Raw genomic sequence first — 18,287 nt, 5'->3', positions numbered from 1 at the left:
TACCGTAAAGTGAAGCACAAACCCTCATGCGAGGAAAAGCATGCAAAACTATGATGATGATAATAATAACAACCATTCGCCAACTATCGTCATGACTATCGCCATGAAAGCCTGCCATTGGCGATATGTCGGACGATCGTCGATACACGATACTATCGTCTATCGGCACAACACTATTTTTAACCATAAACCACACAAACACATTGTATTGTACTAGATACACAAAATAACATAGTTTTGATTCTGATTCATCACTGTATTTTGTGGCCAAACATACTGCCGAAGCGCACAGAAATGAGCAGAAATGGACAGTTGTAGTTGAGGCTTTTGGCAATTATGTAATAATTGTTTCACATGTAATTGTAATCCCGATCAGGTTTTGATTAATTGTGCAGCCCTACTTTATTTGTCTTTATGCTTGCTTTGAAGAAAAGTTATTGTTACTGCTGTCACTTTCCTATTTAATTTTTGGGCTTTACCTAGCTTCCTCTTCTATACGTTGCTTTAGTAATACGTGCAATTATAATATTGAGTCATAGCCGCAGCAAATTTAACTGCTCATGCTATCATGTATTTTGTTGTGCTATCTGTCGTTTTCTGTGCTTTTCACTGCTTCTATTTATGTAAAGCTGCTTTGAAACAATTGACTTTTGTGAAAAGCGCTATATAAATAAAATTGAATTGAATTGAATTGAATTGAAAAATAATTGGACATTTAAGAGTAGTTGACCCCAGAAAAACAACCAACATGTTTAACAATCAGTCTGGATTTACGTTTACTGAGTTCTTCAGTGTAAAAAGCTCGTTTGTCATTGCCAAGACCACAGAGAGCCCATTCCAGTGACTGAGCAATATTTTTAAACTTGCTGGAAGTTATATTTGAGTCGGTTGAGTTGTTAATGTGTCAATGTTAACACCCTCCCATTTGAGAGACGTGGCTGCACATAGAATCCTTCTGATTTTCCAATGACTATGCAAATTAATGTTATGGCTGACACAATTTAACCCCATTCACACAGCACTTTAGTCCCAGAAAATTTCTGTACAGAGGCTTCAGTGTGAACACAAACACGTCCTGTTAATGTTCTGCGATACATAAAGAGGACTTAGTAACATTGCCGTAACATTCACGGAAAGCATTCTGTGTGAACAAGAGGCAGAAACAATGCCGTAAGGGGCGTGTCGTAGTGAGGACGCGCATGTCATTACAACAAGAAGTTATGGTTCAGCTCTTTGACACAGGATTTTAAATGCATATGAACATTCACGATGAGAAATGTAAGCAAACTGGACTGAAGCAGAGATCAGGGAGCGCGCCACTATCCGCGCTGAAGCTGAGATCATCACCAGGATGACAGAACAGCGCATCATGTGCTCCTTGTTATGATCTTGTCACAAACTAAAATTCTTGAGACTGAAATCACGGATAATTACCCAACATCAGACGCTGTGGAAAAAACCTACCAAGTGCAGGACTTTAAACACATCACATGTCTTTATGGGATCTTTACGGTATGTGTGTGAATGCATGCACAGATTCCATAAAATCATTGGCAGTGTGAATGAACTAGAAATCCAATGATTCCGGAGAAATCCCGGAAGCATTTTCAGTGTATTTTCCAGAATCTCTGTGCAGGTTTTTCACTGGTCCTTGAATTCCTTGAAAGTTTGTGAATCTGGGGGGAAAAATTGAAGGCCCTGGGAAGTTTTTGAAAATATACATGCATAGATACATTGAAAGTGCTTGAATCTATTTTATGCAAGTTCTGTAAAAAAATCCATATTATTCCCATTTGTAGTGTAGGATAATATCATAAAAAAGACTTTTTAAGCACACGTGCTAATCTGTTCGCTTTAAATGCTTATATCTTCTGTATGCGGATGTTGATTTATACCTAAATGCTTTTTGGCATAGTTGTGTTTGACACATGAAAATGTCTCTGGTTATGTATGTAACTGTTGTTCCCTAAGAAGGGAACGAGACGCTGTGTCTCCCTTGTCATACTTCCTGCGTCCCTGTAACGCCGTCTTTGGCAATATTTCATATAGCGATATACTTCCTGAATCCAGCGTCACCCTGTCTTTGTCGTTAAGCCTCACCATTGGTTGAATTTGATATACACATTCAGACGCACTTACCCCTGGAGGCGTCCCCAAAGTGTCACCGCAGTGACGCAGCGCGAGTTCCCTCGAAAGGAAACTTTAACAATGTATCTTTTAAGGTAACATAATGTAACTTTGCTCTCACTTGAAATGTGTCCTTGAATTTGAGGGTATTGGACCTGGCAAGTCCTTGAAAGGTCCTTGAATTTGAAGTTAACTAAGGTGTGGGAACCCTGTCTGTGTGAAAAGGGCTTTTTAGAGAGGCTCTTTGTCTTCAACTGATATTTTTGGACCTTTTGTACGCCAAATATGTTGTTTACAGTGTGACCTACTAAAGTTACAAAGTCATTTTCTATAGTGTGATACAACTTGGTTTGCTTTGCACTGCAGTTTAGTACCTCTTCAAAGTGGGTAGGGTTATGGACTTATCGATACCCCATATAACACGGGAGCAACGGAGTATATGTATGGTGTTCTTGATTCTCGGCATGTAGATGGTCTTCACTGCTCTTAGGGAGTTCGGGAACTTGTACAACAAACCGCATATGCTGACATCACTTGGTTTGCTCGATGGCGCACTCGATTGCATTTAGCTATAACGCTGTTAGTGATGATTCTCTCTGGCCAATCATTGATCTGCAGTGTTTACACGTCACATTTTAGTATCAGTTCGCTCGGTTGGAACATCTACTGAAGTTGTACTAAAAAGTATCTATTGGTACTGTAAACAGTGCAAAATCCCCCAAAGTGAGCTATACTGGGCCATACATATTAGGCTATGCAATGGAAAAGCTCTATTAATTGGTCTTGACCTTTTCGAGTGAGCCTTACTCTCATTCTCAACTCACAAAGCTTTTACTTTCGCTTTTCTTCTACTGAAGTTTTCTGAGACTGCTTGGTGGTTCTCGGTTTATCTCCCTGCAGGCTCCGCTGAGGCAGAGCGGTCTGCCCTGTATGTTGCACACAGCCCTTTTGTTCAAGCCTGACTTGTGTGAGACACAGCAGTGTCACTTTCAGACAAACATCTCGCTGAAGCGGAAGGGTGGAGTCGTCGGCAGCGAAGAGACTTCAGTCAAGGCCAGCCAGCATCAACGTCTCAGACATAAAAGCATCTCATGTTAAACCTATAGACTTCCTGTGGTTGTAGTCGTGACGTGTATGTGTCTAACTCTCTTTGTCCCAGCAGTCTTTTCTGCTATCTGCATCAACTATATCTAACTTTTTGAAGTTTTATAAAAAATTTGTGATGCACAGAAAGGAAAATTATGTGCTTAAAAAAAAAACGATACACAAAAGTCTGGATGCACTTGGCCGAAAACCGAAAATGACAAAGTTTTATAAAAAAGTTGTATAATTATTAGACTTTTTGTTTTATTAATTTAATGAATCGGAGTTGTACTACAAACTATTAACTACAAACCAATAAAATAATCAAACTTGTAAGTAATGCCTAAATTTTTTGAAAATAAAACAAAATTAAATATCCATTTAGTTATATACAACAGAATCAAATTTTACAGCTTTTTATTTAAATAAAGTTATAGAAAACTTTTAAATGCAAAACGGTAGTAAAGTAATGCAGAAACTTAGCAGCTAAATTTAATTAATTAATATACAATAATTTTATTGAAATTAATAATTTTATTAATTTTATTGACAACAGGCAAGACACAGTATGATAGTGAGTCTCTGTTTTGCATATGTCAACAGGCTTAAAATGATCTTCAATGTCGTCCTCACCTGCCGCATAACACTCCAGCATGAGTTACTGAAAATTGTGCACTTCATCATCAGTTACTGACAAACCTGATTAACTTTAACAAGTATATGATACCCTGTTGTGTTTCAAACAAGGTCTTGAAAGTTTAAGTGCGATGCTAGAAATGTGCCGTTTTTCTTTTGCTCGAGAAACGATAATGCCATTTTTGCCCCCAAAAAATTCAGGGGCTAAAATTTCAATGCATCCTTTTTTTAAAAATCAGTTATTTCATGCATAGCATTGTGATATATGCGATATTCCAATTTATATTGCAACCCCACTTTACATTTACATTTATGCATTTGGCTTTCTAAACAGTGCATTAAAGGTGTACATGTTTGTTAGTATGTGTGTTCCCTGGGAATTGAGTCACAACATATGCACTGCTAACACAATACTTAACCTAGCTACGCAAAAACAATTCGATACTACTTCAATAAACCAGACCCATGACCTTTGTGCTTCTAACATTAAGTAATGCTTTCCAAATGAGCCACAGGAACAAAACGTCCCGACCATTTGGTACCATCACAATACACAGTCATGTTTTGAGCATAGTACTATAATGGAGAAAAGCCTTGGACACAGTGAGGTGAGGTCTTTGGACAAGAGTGACGTTGTACCTTTAAGAGGGTAACATAATGACCCGGAGGGTTGTACCGAATTCTTGCACCACAGCCACTACTCGGTGTGTGTGTGTCATCGAACCTTCTGCCTGCTCAGCCCCCCACACACCCTGCACAGCTGTGACCTTACATGTGTATCCTCTCTCTCTCTCCACTCTTTTTCTCTCTCTCTCTGTCTCTCTCTCTCTGTCTCTCTCTCTCTCTTTAGCTTTTGGTCCGATGAGTTGATTATATGGAGGGACGCAGTGACAGTGCTGGCTGGTACACGGAACAAGATGTGCCCTAGGCCTTAACAGACTGCATTAAAATTACACTGTTCTGACATATTAAAACAACAGCAGCAAACATGTACACATGCACACAGACCTGTACCCACATAACTATAGACCTTGCATCATAAAAAAATATCAGCTCCGCCCCCCCCCCCCCCAAAGTGTTGCAAAGTCAAGCTTCCTCTGTGAAGACTGAAGGAACATCTCGTTTGTTTTTGTAGACGGTCCTTATTTGGCAATGCGTGTCGTGGAGTGACTCTGAGAAAAGCAATGGCTAAGTTTACTTGTCAGCCAATTACTAAGAATTTGGTTCGATTTACAACCATGCCACCAGTTATTGCATACAAATATTATAGCAAATAAGTAGAGGAAAGAAAAATATGTTACCCTGTCGATGAAATGCAGGTTAATGTTTATAATTATGAGTTTAGGAGCATCAATGTTTGATTTCACATTGATTTCAATCTCTGATGTGGGGTTCCTGTGACTCTGTTTTACGTTTTACAGACAGCAGAACTGATTATTAGTGGTTGACATGTACTAAAAACCCATTGAAATGGCCTGGTATTTGACTATGCATAGCTTTTTTCCTCTGTTGATGTATTTATATTGATAAAGGAAGTTAAGCATGGTAAGGGGCGGGACATATTAAAGATTATTTTTTTTTTTAATGGTAATCTTTAGTTTTAATAATGAATTTTAATTTTGGCCCTGAGTTTTGGTTGGAAATGTTTTAGTAATACTGTACTACCTTTGTTCTTGTCAGCTCCTAAATGCATACAAAATTATTATGTGGCTCAATTACAAAACAATCTCCTAAAAGCAAATAAAAAAATAAACATATATATTATTAAATACTGTGTAATGCATAATGTGTTTAAAAAGTTTTGTTCATTGAACAACATTTCAGTATATTGTAATGATTTATTACAATATTTTTATATCCCCATTCAAAAAAATGTCAGGTGGTACAACCAATCATTGTCTACTTGCCAAAGAAGCTTTAATGCGCTCCCTGTGTCATGCTCAGTGTTTGTTTATTTTATATTTGGCATTTATGATCCTAAAAATAGTTTGAAGGTGTAAAACAACCAGAAAGTGTTTTTATTTCTCAGGGGCATTCATAACAATTGCACCCTTTGACTTTCTGGTTGCACCACCTGACCTCTACAATGAATTTACAATTATTAGACTTCTTCTTTAATGTGTATGGCTGTGAAATCAATCAAATTCATAAATACATTTTTTAAATAGAATTAAACTGTGTTTGATAAAATAGCTTTTTTCTAGTTTTACATGGGTTGCTCCACCTGACACCAAATATGTACCAGCCTACCCATTACATTAAAGTAGCTATTTTTTCACTTTCAAAGAGAAATCTACAAACTTTACAGTCATAAAGACCAACTGGGGTTCACTGGATGATATGATATCATGTTAAGTGTTTATACTTATTACTAATAAAAGGCCCATGATTGCGGTTGTACTACCTTGACAATTAAGAAAATCCAAATTGTTGGACAAAAGTTTTTCAATTTACCTTTGCATTCCAAAAACTACTGATATTTGTGCACTTTGTTTATAAGAAAGTTTTTGAACATTAAAAAGCCAAAATATCTTATTTTTAATTTTTACTAATTTAAAAACCATTTTTAACAGTTGTCTTGAAGCGGTTCACATTTCGCATTTAAAACTGCCAGAAAAACAATCGTTGGTTAGTTCTTAACCAAGCCCTTGCAGCATTTTGAAAAGTTGAGTTTTTTTTACTCTGTGCGGTGCAGACGTGCCTGGAAAAAAGGAGCGCTTCGCATTGCGTCGCGACTGCATCACTTCCTATGGGCGCGCATACAGCGCACACCACGCACCTACAGTTGAAATAACGAACTTGAGCGTTGAAAATACTGAAAATGTATTTAAACTAAATAGAATAAATAAAATACCATATCAAGTTATTTTTATAGTACATTATGCCTTTGGACACAACAATGTGCCTGTTATTTCATTGACCCATGTACATGCTAAAGTGAGCAATAAATGTATCGTTTTTTTGTGCGTTTCTGGAAGTCAGGATCACACATCAGCTTGTTTCCTTCAGTCATCTTCTCGTCTGTTTACTCTGACAGAGATAAAGAAAGCTGAGCTCACAATCTCACATGATGTTTTTCCTTTCTGAACTTATGGAGCAGCGTACGAAACTGTAGACCAATGTCTGAATACTGGTTTATGTGCCGAGCACTCTGCCAATGCCTCTGTTTATGTCTGAAGCAGAAACGTCTGAGATTTTAGTTTCCCAAAAGTTTGTTCTTTTAAATCTTTCTTGAGTGACATCTGGTTAAATGATTATCCAAAAGAACATACGTCGGATTAAATTACAATTCTGTCATTATTTTCAAACTGGCATACATTCTAGTCCACAAACATATTTTGAAGAAAAGTTATTTTCCACTTAGTGACACCGTAGTGTCCTCTATCCTCTTGGAATTTCACAACTTTCCTGCTCAGATGACATCCACACGTCTTTATCACCCTTGCTGTGTAAACCGGAATTAGTTTGGGATCTAATTTTTTGGTATTTGTTGGTGTTAAAGGAATGGGCTTTCCTTGTTGTCCAACACCTCATTAGTCAAGCATCTTGTCAGTTAAACATTTGTACATTCTTACTGGCAAATACATCCCTCCCACCTCCATCTGTCTCCATCACCCATAGAAAGCCGGTCTGAGAGTGGGGCAGCTCTTGCACTTTGGAATTTGGGCAAAGGTTTAACTTGTGTACTTATAGCGAAGAAACACTACACAACAGCAGGGGAGGTGGAGAGACCCAGCCCACCTTCCCTGCTGCTAGGGAAACTGTCCCACACTGCTCCGAAAATCCCCCCCACACCCCCTGTACACTATTCCAAGGGGGTCCAGTCCGGCCCAGCCTCGGAATGGAGCACGAGCCCATTTTCAATCTCGGGTTACACGATTGTGCAACACGGACGTCTGAACAGACGTTTGCCCCATCGCAACCGAAGTCCTCTATCTTCCTTTTCAGGGCCTCATGTATAATGAGTTTATCCCATTTTGGTTTTAGTAAGCCTCATGGTCTTCTGGTAGAAACCACTGAACGACCTCAAAAGAGTTACTGCAGATCTGAGATTTGACTTGACTTGTCTTAGTTGAGAGTCAACTGAGAATTGCCAAAAAAGACTCAGAAGCCCCTGCTGTTTTTGCCTAATTGTACCCGAAAGATTGTGTGTCATGGTGGTATGATTCGGTGTTTACAAACTAACTGTGCGTTCACACCAGGCATGGAAGAGGCGGCAAAAATGCGTTATTCATGCGTAGTTGGATACTTGAACATTTTGTGTTTACTTGCTTCATTCGCGCATTAAATTCTATTCATATAAGACATTCACGCATAAATTTGTGTCATGGGAGGGGCTTATATAGCTTAAATTGAATAAACTTAGCAGATTGTTCGACCTCCTCACTCACTTTCTTCCAAACAAGATCCTTTTAATTTCTGTTATACTACGAAGATGTCTAGTAAAGTGATGATGATTGTCCTCCATTGTTGTTTTGTTTTTCTGCCTCCGTCTGCTTCCTGTAATCATGTCACTGCTAGAGCAAGCTCCTGATTGGTTAACGCGGCGCGAAAATCCGCCAAAGTTCAGATTTGTCAAAGCTCAATTCGCATGGAACGCACATTTGCGCTTAACGTGGCGCAGGATGCCTATTCGCGTGTAAATCACTCGTGCTTGCCGCCTCTTCCGCATCTGGTGTGAATGCCCCATAAGTGAAATCATTGCCGTTGCTGTTTTTTGTTTGATCAGTTTGCTTGCCAATCCTTAAAGTAATTAAGTTATTGTAAAAATATTCTTTGCAAATTGAACAGAAAAATCAAATTATTGACCTTGAATTGCACCACTTGAAGCAACATTTAGCTTCATACCGTGTGGTCTGTAGGAACTTCGGTCATCATCCAAATGACTGCACCTCTTCTTAAAGCCTAAACATTATTGGGATTGTTAGGTTAAGATTGAAGGATTGTTAAAGTTCTCCACTGGCGCCAGTACTCCCTAAATGTGAGTACCAGTGAGTATGACTCTTCGGGGAAGGAGGGTTGGACAGAAGGGCGTGTGTGGTGAGCTATGCAGTCCCAGAAGGCCACTCTACCCACACTGCACTGGGGCGGAGACTCGTTGCCACAGGGGCTTGGGAGCGACTAAGCGAGAGAGAACGTCATGACCCAGATTGTGATGGTTTTCTGTCCCCCACCCCCATTCATTCTCTCTCTTCTTCACATCTTCTCTTTTCTTTTTCCTATTCTGTTTTCTATCTCCACTGTCTTCCAAACTTTCTACTTTCCTCTCTCTAATCCCTCACATTCCCTGTTTCAGTAACAAGAACCCCCTCCTCTGTCCATAACTTCCTGCTGGGATGTAGAGGGGCTGGGGTCACACCCACCCCACCCTCTTTTATTCCTGGAACTACCCACTTCACAAGCTCACAAGGGAATTTTTGCACACACATGCACTCTTTGATAATGCTTCCCAACCAATATGCATCATCATCGTCATCTCTGGGAAAGATTGGGTGAAGAGTATTTTAGCAGTTGAAGAGTGTAGATACTCAATGTCAATGATGTGGTCTGATCTTAACTTTATTAGTTTAGACTCGTTTAATTTATGCCACAGATGATGAGCGAGTTAAGAATTTTTACCAGTCAAAAATTGTAACAGGTGAAAGATTCATTGTATCTATGACAATAGGACAGTGTAGCTTTTTTGTGCATACTTTGATAAATGTTGCACGTCATTGAGTCTACATCTTGGTATAAATGCAAAGAACATTTTTTTTGTCTTATATTTTTGCTTAGGTGCATCAAATGGAGCACCAGAGGACATTGACATAAAAAGGCGACATAAAAATAAACTTTAATGATAGATCTTTACATTTACATTCATGCATTTGGCAGATACTATGATCCAAGGTGACTTACAGTGCGTTACAAGTTATACGTGTGTTTTATCAGCATGTGTGTTCACTGTGTTCGAACCTGTGACCTTTTGCACTGCTAATGCAATGCTCTACCATTGAGCTATACAGGAGAAGTAATTTACTGAGGAGTATGTTATGTTGTTATGTCGAAGTCTTTGGCTTGAGTGTGTCACGTATGCCAAGTAATGGTCATCTCGTATTCTTTTAAAGTTTCTCGCCATTTGGCCACTAGCACAGTTTGATTTACTCTCATTTGGCGAGTGTTCGTTTTGGATCTGTTTACAGATGTCCTGCCGTCATCCGTTGCACATGAATCATTTGGCTACGCTGGTAATTATCAGCCATCGAAGAACAACATAAGCTGTTTATAGTAATGCATATGTGTTTGTTTCATTAGTGCATGTGTTTGCAGTGTGTGTCTGTGCCAAGTTGGGGGAGGGGCACATTAAGCACGGCCACACCCCAGCTTATGGGGGCCACACCCCTTTGTGGAATCTGCTGCAGCTGGGTCACATGATCTCAGTCTCCCACCCCCATGCCTAAGCATTACCACATTTCTCTCTCTCTTTTTACTAATACTGCTGGCCTGGTGTGTGAGACTGGACCTCTCTCAGTCTCTCTCTCTCTCTCTCTCTCTCTCTCTCTCTCTCTCTCTCTCTCTCTCTCTCTCTCTCTCTCTCTCTCTCTACTCAAATGTAAAGAACTGGGTGTGACTCTGGGCTTAGTTGACGCAGGATTGCTGAATACTCCTCCCTTCTTTTGGTTCGCTCGCTCTTTCTGTCCCTCAGTATTTCTTCAGTTGGTCAGTTTTTAAAACCAGGTTAGGCTGCATTTTATTTCTCTAAATAGGAACTCTGCACCTCCATTCTTGATTGATATCCTAGTTTCTTCCTTTTCCTTATCCTTAAGAGTCTTTCTCTTTTCTTTCCTAATATTTTTTCCTCATCCACCCCCAACTAACTCAAACTTTAAAGAGTTTAACTTTTTTTTTTACATCGGTTTGGTGAAGTTTATTAATTCTCACAACTCGCCAGGCAACTTTTCTGTTTTGTTTTATTCATATCATTTCGCTTTTTACACCTTGATGCTCAGATTTCTTCATAAACGTTCTCCTTTTCTGCTTCCTTTGCAGTGTCAAACGAGTCCGAAGAAATCCACTGCAGCCACCTCTGAGCCTGTTGAAGAGATGCCATCCATACAGATCAAGCCAGAGCCAGAGGAGGTGGCGTGTGTGGTGGTAAGTGGGCTTTTGTAATGTGTATTATGTGTGTGTGTGTTGGGGGGGATGTGTTGAAATTCGTAGTATGGGATGGAGGTTTGTGTATAGGGGGCTGTGAAGACCAGAGTTATAGGAAGGGGTGTGGTGACCGTGTCATGGGAATAAAGTCAGTGGTCCTTACAATTACTCTAGACTGGGGGAAAGTTGGATCTCCTTTTCATTATTAAGACCCGGATGTTTCTGAACCTTTACTCTGCAAATGTGATGATTGCAACGTTTGACCTGGTGCTCATTAGTGGATAAGCTTTGTATGGGAGCTGGAACCATACTTTTATCCTCTATTACTAGTTGCTAACACTAACATTAGTGGCACGCCCCAATGCGAGTACTTCCTGTCACTCGTGAAATTTAGAGATAAGAAGACTGCTTTCTAGCATTCAGGGTGTAAACTCAAAAAGAAAAACAACTGCCATGAATCTTGTATGGTCGATACAGTATTGGCAAACAAAATATCCCGATGCACACGTATTTAGCATAGATCCGATCGACCAAAACACATCTTAAAATTGATACTTTAGCTAAATATAAAAATTATCCCATGAAGTTCCCTCTTAAGCAATCTGAGATCCATATGTCCATCATCTTTTAGACGAGTAAATGTCCTTGCTCTTTCAAGCTTTATAATGGTAGAAAACAGGGATCAACAAACAACATGTGACTTTAAACCCCAAAATGTGCATTCATCCTTCACATAAGTAATCCACATGGCTCCAAAGGGTTCATATAGATCTTTTGTGGGTAATTGATGTGATATTGTAAGAAAAATAACCATATTTAAACTTTCAAAACTATAATAACTTGCTTACGGTAACTACGCCATCTTGGACTCATGCGATTCATGATAGTTGCTGTGCAACGTACCTATGGCAATGAAATCTGGATATTTTTCTTACGAAATCGCATAACCCCTTGGAGCCATGTGGATTACCTCTGTGCAGGATGGGGGGTTTAAAGTTAGAAGTTGTTTGTTGATCCTTGTTTTCTACCATTATAAAGCTTGGAAGAGCAAGGACATTTACTAAAATAACTCCTTGTCTGAAAGATGATGGACATGTGTATCTCGGATTGCTTGAGGGTGAGTAAATCATGGGGTAATTTTGATATTTGGCTTGTGTATTGCTTTAATACCAGGTGTAAACAGCCTCAAAGACACCTTAAAATAATGTCCATTAACACAATTAGAAGCTGTCCAAACACAACTGTCGGGTGAACTAATAAAAATCTAAACATTTTGTCAATTTAAAAGGCGGGGTGCATGATTTTTAAAAAACACTTTGAAAATGGAGTCGGGTCGAGTACCAGAACACACTTGTGGCCAATCAGCAGTAAGGAGCATGTCTACTAACCGACATTGTTGCCTGGGTTGTGTATGTATGGGGCGGGTCTATCAAAAGAAGGTCCAGATTCCATTGGGGTAGGGGCGTGTTTGTTTAGGTGATTTCAAATGTCAGATCATGCACCCCGCCTTTAAAATATTTATTGAGTTTGCACCTTGAAAACGGTTTCACATCTCCTCAGAAAAGTTTAACTTGGTGTTTTGGAGATTTTTGGGGTAGTTTCCCAGACAGGGATTAGCTTGAGCCAGGACTAGACCTTAGTTTAATAAGGAAATATAACTAGTTTAAACAAACATGCCTTACTAAAAACATTACTTGTGTGTATTTTGAGGCAAAACAAAGGCCACTGATGTATTTTAAGATATGTCAGTGCAAGATGTTTTCGGTTTGGACAGCTCTTACATTTATTTTAGTCTAGGACTAGTCTAGTCCCTGTACGGGAAACAGCCCCTTTAAGTTTGTTTGTTGTTGTTTGGTATATTGTTTTAAGAATATGTTTTCGAAATAAGCTAAATTTGAATAGACATATTTGTTATTTGCTAAAAACATATGTTTCGATCGTGTCAAGATTTAAAAGATTCTTTGGCCGTTTTATTTAAAACTAGGGATGCACCGATATGGAAATTTTGGCCGATACCGATAACCGATAACTCTTTATATTTGGGGGCTGATAACCGATATAAATAGGCCGATAAATATTCATATTAATTTCACAATGAAAAACTCCCAGACTGCGGACATCTTGTCTTTGCGCTAGACTAGCATACTCTTCTTAAGCCCGCAACACGTGTCATCTTCGTGCTATGTCACAGAAAGCACCAATCAAAACTCCACATGGCCAGCAATGAGTAAGTGAAGTGGTTCAACATACCGAAATAATCCTTCATTTATCTGCCAAATTTTGCTATCAGACCGATAACCGATAATATTAAGAATAAGCAGTTATCGGCCGATAACGATATGTCGGCCGATATATCGTCCATCCCTATTTAAAACTAATCGTTTGCAGAAAAAAGTTTTTGTTTACGTCATATATGTGTGTGTATTGTGTATAATAATTATGTATATATAAATACACACATACATGTAAAAGTTAAAAAAAATATTTGTATATATTAAGTATTCATATTTATATATTATATAAATACAAATATATATGCACATGTAAATATTTCTTAAATATATACATGCATGTGTGTGTATTTATATATACATAAAATATTATACACAAGACACACAAATATATGACATAAACAAAAACAAAAACTTTTATTCTGCAAACGATTAGTTGCGATTAGTTGTTATGCAACCCTAGTTTTATTTCCATTACAAATATTTGAAAGCACTTCTTTGGAGGAATTTAAGTAGTTATTGCTAGCTAACAGTTTACAACAAATTGCCATACCAATTTTAACATTGTTTTATCTGTATGCGTGTTCCCTCAAATCCATAATTTTTGCATTGCGAATGCAATGTTCTACCAAGAGGAATACTATTGACATAGTCGAATAACAAACTAAAATGTCATCATACAAACCGAAGTTCAACCCGATAAGAACATAAAGCACAATTTTTTTTACTTTGCTAGTGCTGCGTGCTTATCTTTTTCTATCGATTTCCGTTTCGGTTCTTCTATGTTCCCTTCCAAGTCGCGCCAAAGCCTAATAGGATATATCGAGGGAGGCTTCCGTTCTCCTGTAGTCATGGCAACGAGGCTCTGGCGGGAGTTGGAACGGCTGTGATGTAGCCTCCCCACACCCCTCTGCCTCAACACACACTCGTACACACACACACACACACACACGGACACACTACCCCACCCCCTCGCAACACTCCCACTACCTCACAAAACACTCCTTGAGCCATAATGCACGCTGAACACCACATACCTGCAGGGCTGTAGATACACTCACATACATCGTACATAACCAACAAAACTGTACGCACGAAAACACACTTACATCAGTGCTAAAGGGGAGCATTGGTGCACAAAGATGTGCTCCACACCCTTTATCCTCATCTTCTTCTCACACACACAGCTTTCTCTGTGTCTAATGTGCTTTCGCCCAGCCAGCCCTACATAAAGACTCCACTCACAATCACTGTTTATTCTAGAAAAGCTTTACTGGTCAAAAGAATCTATTTTTGTCTAGTGACGCTTAGTTTTTATCAAGGTCAACCGTTTTCCATTTTTTTGGAAAAAGTACCTCTGTGACGGTTAAGATCTGCCGTTTGGTTGATATCACCTGCGCAATCTGATACGCCGGGCAACTGTGAAAAGGAAGTCGAGGGCTTGCTGTTGGTTGCCAGGTATTCCGAAACTCAGCACTTAAACACACAGGCGTTTGTTTATTGAGTCATTTCTCAAAACCAGTATAATGTTGTAATTCCCCGCCATGGAGCGGTTCATATTGGAAAAACATCTGGACACACCTTGGTTGTGTTGCAAACGTTGTCTCTGCAAAATGCTGCATGTGTGATTCCCTTTTACCCAGTTAGGGCTCCTGGTTGGCATCATGTTTGTAGGAGTGGCCATGTGACACTCCCTCTTAAGCGATGGGCTGGGCCGCAAACACAGATGCTAATATCGTTCTCAGTCTGTTGTATCCTGCACTCCTATGTTTTATCATCTATATCACTGCCTTTACACCACACCCTTACAAACAACAGCCCTGACTAAACATCTGCCACAACATGCAAACTGGACCATCGAGGATATATGCTGGTTTCTACTTTAAGCATGAATCTGGAGAGCTAATGGCCATTTAAATTGAGTTAGTTAGTTTGCCTATGAATGCTTTATGGGTTGTACTGAGGTCTTGTTAGAATGATGACAAATGTTTAGCGCTGGACTGGAGAGAAACAAAACTGAAGAGAAAGCGGTTTAATGAAGCTCCTGTTCCCCAAGATGGTATAGTGCAGATAACCAAATGCATCTTTACAACATGACGAGATAGCAGATGATGGATGAATCAAAATCATGATAGATATTCGGTGGTATTCATTACAGAAGTATCAGTACTTTAGAAATTGAATGCTAAATAAATAAATATGATAGCAGGTCTTGCTGCAATATTATACCTTATTTAGTAACCAAGTCTATGGAAATGTCTGCACCTTCTTGGAAAAACAATAGTACTCTTTAGGAAAAGCAGAAGTTGTGAGGGTCACGTAGCTCACTTGGTAGAGCAAAACGTTAGGCATACAAAAGTCATAGGTTTGATCCCAAGAAACACAGAAATGGATAAATAAATGGGTTGAATCCACTTGTAAGTCACTTTGAATAAAAGTATCTGCAAATGCATAAATGTAGATGTAATATCTAAATGTAGAAATTGCTTGTAATGTTTTACGTAATTTTAAATGATGAAAAAATTGAAAAATATTATTATAATTAGGAAATGCAGAACAAGCAGAGTCTGTAATATTTTCTCTCTATAGCTAATTGACTGCACTCATTAAAGATCATAATGTTTATTTGCAAAGGAAAGTTAATGGTTTAATTTATTACTGTATTCATGTTCATTTAAAGAAGGCTTATTCAAGCTGGTAAAATCAGTTCTTTAATTATGAGCAGGTTGTGGCCTAGTTGTCTTTTAGTTTGTATGGGTAATGTCAGCATGATAACGTTTGGCTATCATTAAGGGGACATTTTTTCCGAACCGGCCCTCAGCCCAAATGGTTTTGACACCCCTGACCTTTAACTTAGCATATTGCATAATACACTGTCAGAAACAAGTGTACAAAAGTTACTTAAAAAGGCCTTAAATGTACCATTTAGGTAGAGATGTGTACTTTTTAAGGTATCAAAATGTTTCTCTGAAGTACCAATATGTATTTTTTGAGGAACTAATATGCACCCTTTAGATAAAAAAGAAAGTGTACTTTTTGACAGAAGTGATCTTTATTTCTGAAAGTGTAGGCATTAGTTGATCCCTGATCTTTTTCGTCACAGAGTCAGCCTCTCCCTTGTGCTTCCTTTTTTTGGGGGGGGGCATTTGGTTATAAAAAAAATTGGCTAATGGTGTATTTTTGCGACTGTAAACATAACACAAATTGTTTTTTTTTGCTTTTTGTTTTGTTGTTTGTTATAATAATGAGTTTTATTTGTATTGAAGTCTTGTGGGTTGTGATGAAACTTGCAGCCTCATTGTAAATATTAATGGCCACTTTCCCTAATTAATTGTCTTTGGAAGGTTTAGTGTAGAGTCATACTGTTATCATTTCTAACAATCTTAGAAAGATTTTTTTTCTTGACAAATACGTGACCATTTCAACTGTTCTTTCCCTACACTGTAAAAAAAGATGTTGGTTCAACTTAAAAAAGTAAGCTCACTCTAAAAAAACAAACGGTGCTATATAGCACCAAAACAATTGCTTTGGATCGTAACGATAGAAGAACCATTTTAGTGCCATATAGCACCGGTGAAGAACCAGTGAAGCACCAGTGAAGCACCAGTGAAGCACCAGTGTAGAACCATATAGGGGCCATATAGCACCACATATGGTTCTACATAGCACTATATGGTTCTACACAGGTGCTTCACTGGTGCTTCACTGGTGCTTCACTGGTTCTTCACTGGTGCTATATGGCACTAAAAATGGTTCTTCTATCGTTACGATCCAAAGCAACTGTTTTGGTGCTATATAGCACCGTTTGTTTTTTAGAGTGTACCTGGTTCCCTACAATTTGAGTTAACTCTAAGAGGCTGTTTACACCTAGTATTAAGATGCATTTTGGTTGATCGGATCACAATTAGATGATGCTAAAGACAGGTGTGAACGAGGTGTAAAACACTTTGAGCTCGTCAACTTTCTACCACATTCAGAGGGTCGTCGAAAACGCATATGACCGGATTGCTTTTGTGGTGTAAAGGTGCATGTGGACGAATTGGTGATTCTCATGAAATCCAGATTTAGAAGGTGTCTGGCATCAGAATTTTTAAAAAGCCCTTGAATCCAATTTTTTTTTGCACATATAAGATTAAGGTCTGAACTTACTATTATTATTTTTAGAGGATTTAAAAATATTTCCTATAGAATTATTTTTTAGATTATCATTATCAAAAATTTTCATTACCGCAACATGATATTACATTAAATATATATGCATTTACAAACTCATGTTTCTGTAATGAGAACTAAAAAGTTGTCTAGGTACTATGACAAACAAAATTTCATCTTTTATCTGGAGAGAAAAAATAAGAACTGCTTACCTGGTAGCCATCTTGTGTGTCACAGTCAATTATGTCCATTACAACAATAATTTTTGTTTTTGAAAAGTTAGTTCCTTGATGGCTTAAAGAATGATTGAAAATTGTTGCGGAGGATGAGAAAATTGGTCTTGGACACATCTATTCCTTATTATTGTCTCTACATTTACCAATGATGTTTCTTTACTGTAAATGTTTATAGGATAACATGCACTGAAGCTTTTTATTTTTTTTTTTATTTTTTTTATTATAAATTTTCCATGTCAAAGAACCCAAATCCAGTCATGGACACGTTGCGGTAATGAAAATTTTCCCCTTAAATGTGGAAAAAACAACAAAATTGGTTTGTATGATGTCATTTGAAATCATGTGCATAATAGTACGTGAAGAGATGTTTGTAACTGTATGCTTCTTATTTTGATACTCTTACTTTGTATTTACTTTTTTTATCAAAATGTTTCATGACACCTCATAAGTCTAATTTCGCGAGAATCACCCGGATGTGTTTGAAAAGCCACAAAAGACCGCCCACTTTCCATCTTTCATTAATTTAACATGTTTACTTACAACACAAGCAGCGGACTCTGACATAATATTAGTTTGCGTCAATGTAAACCCATTATCTCTCCTACTCGTGTTTAAACGAAAGCAGACTTGTCAAGCAGTTGACAAAAGAGAATGATTAAAATACCAGGTGTAAACGTGAATGTGTCTC

General features: G+C 38.3%; 1 protein-coding gene across 2 annotated transcripts in view; it reads left to right on the top strand.

Moving 5' to 3' along the window:
* klf8 (Kruppel like factor 8) overlaps positions 1 to 18,287 on the top strand; it is a 44,337-nt gene that overhangs the window by 10,122 nt on the left and 15,928 nt on the right. The window contains exons 1-2 of one of the 2 annotated variants that reach the window (XM_065287377.2): positions 10,454 to 10,563; positions 10,876 to 10,980. In XM_065287377.2, coding sequence (XP_065143449.1) covers positions 10,930 to 10,980 — 51 coding nt within the window. In that variant the 5' untranslated portion in view covers positions 10,454 to 10,563; positions 10,876 to 10,929. Of the gene's footprint in view, positions 1 to 10,453; positions 10,564 to 10,875; positions 10,981 to 18,287 lie in introns of those variants that run through there. The other variant, XM_065287375.2, reaches the window with a different exon arrangement.

The sequence above is a fragment of the Paramisgurnus dabryanus genome, chromosome 18 (genome assembly GCF_030506205.2).
Source record: "Paramisgurnus dabryanus chromosome 18, PD_genome_1.1, whole genome shotgun sequence".
NCBI lineage: Eukaryota > Metazoa > Chordata > Actinopteri > Cypriniformes > Cobitidae > Paramisgurnus > Paramisgurnus dabryanus.
The sequence above is the reverse complement of the archived record's forward strand: the minus strand, read 5'-3'. Positions and strand labels throughout refer to the sequence as shown.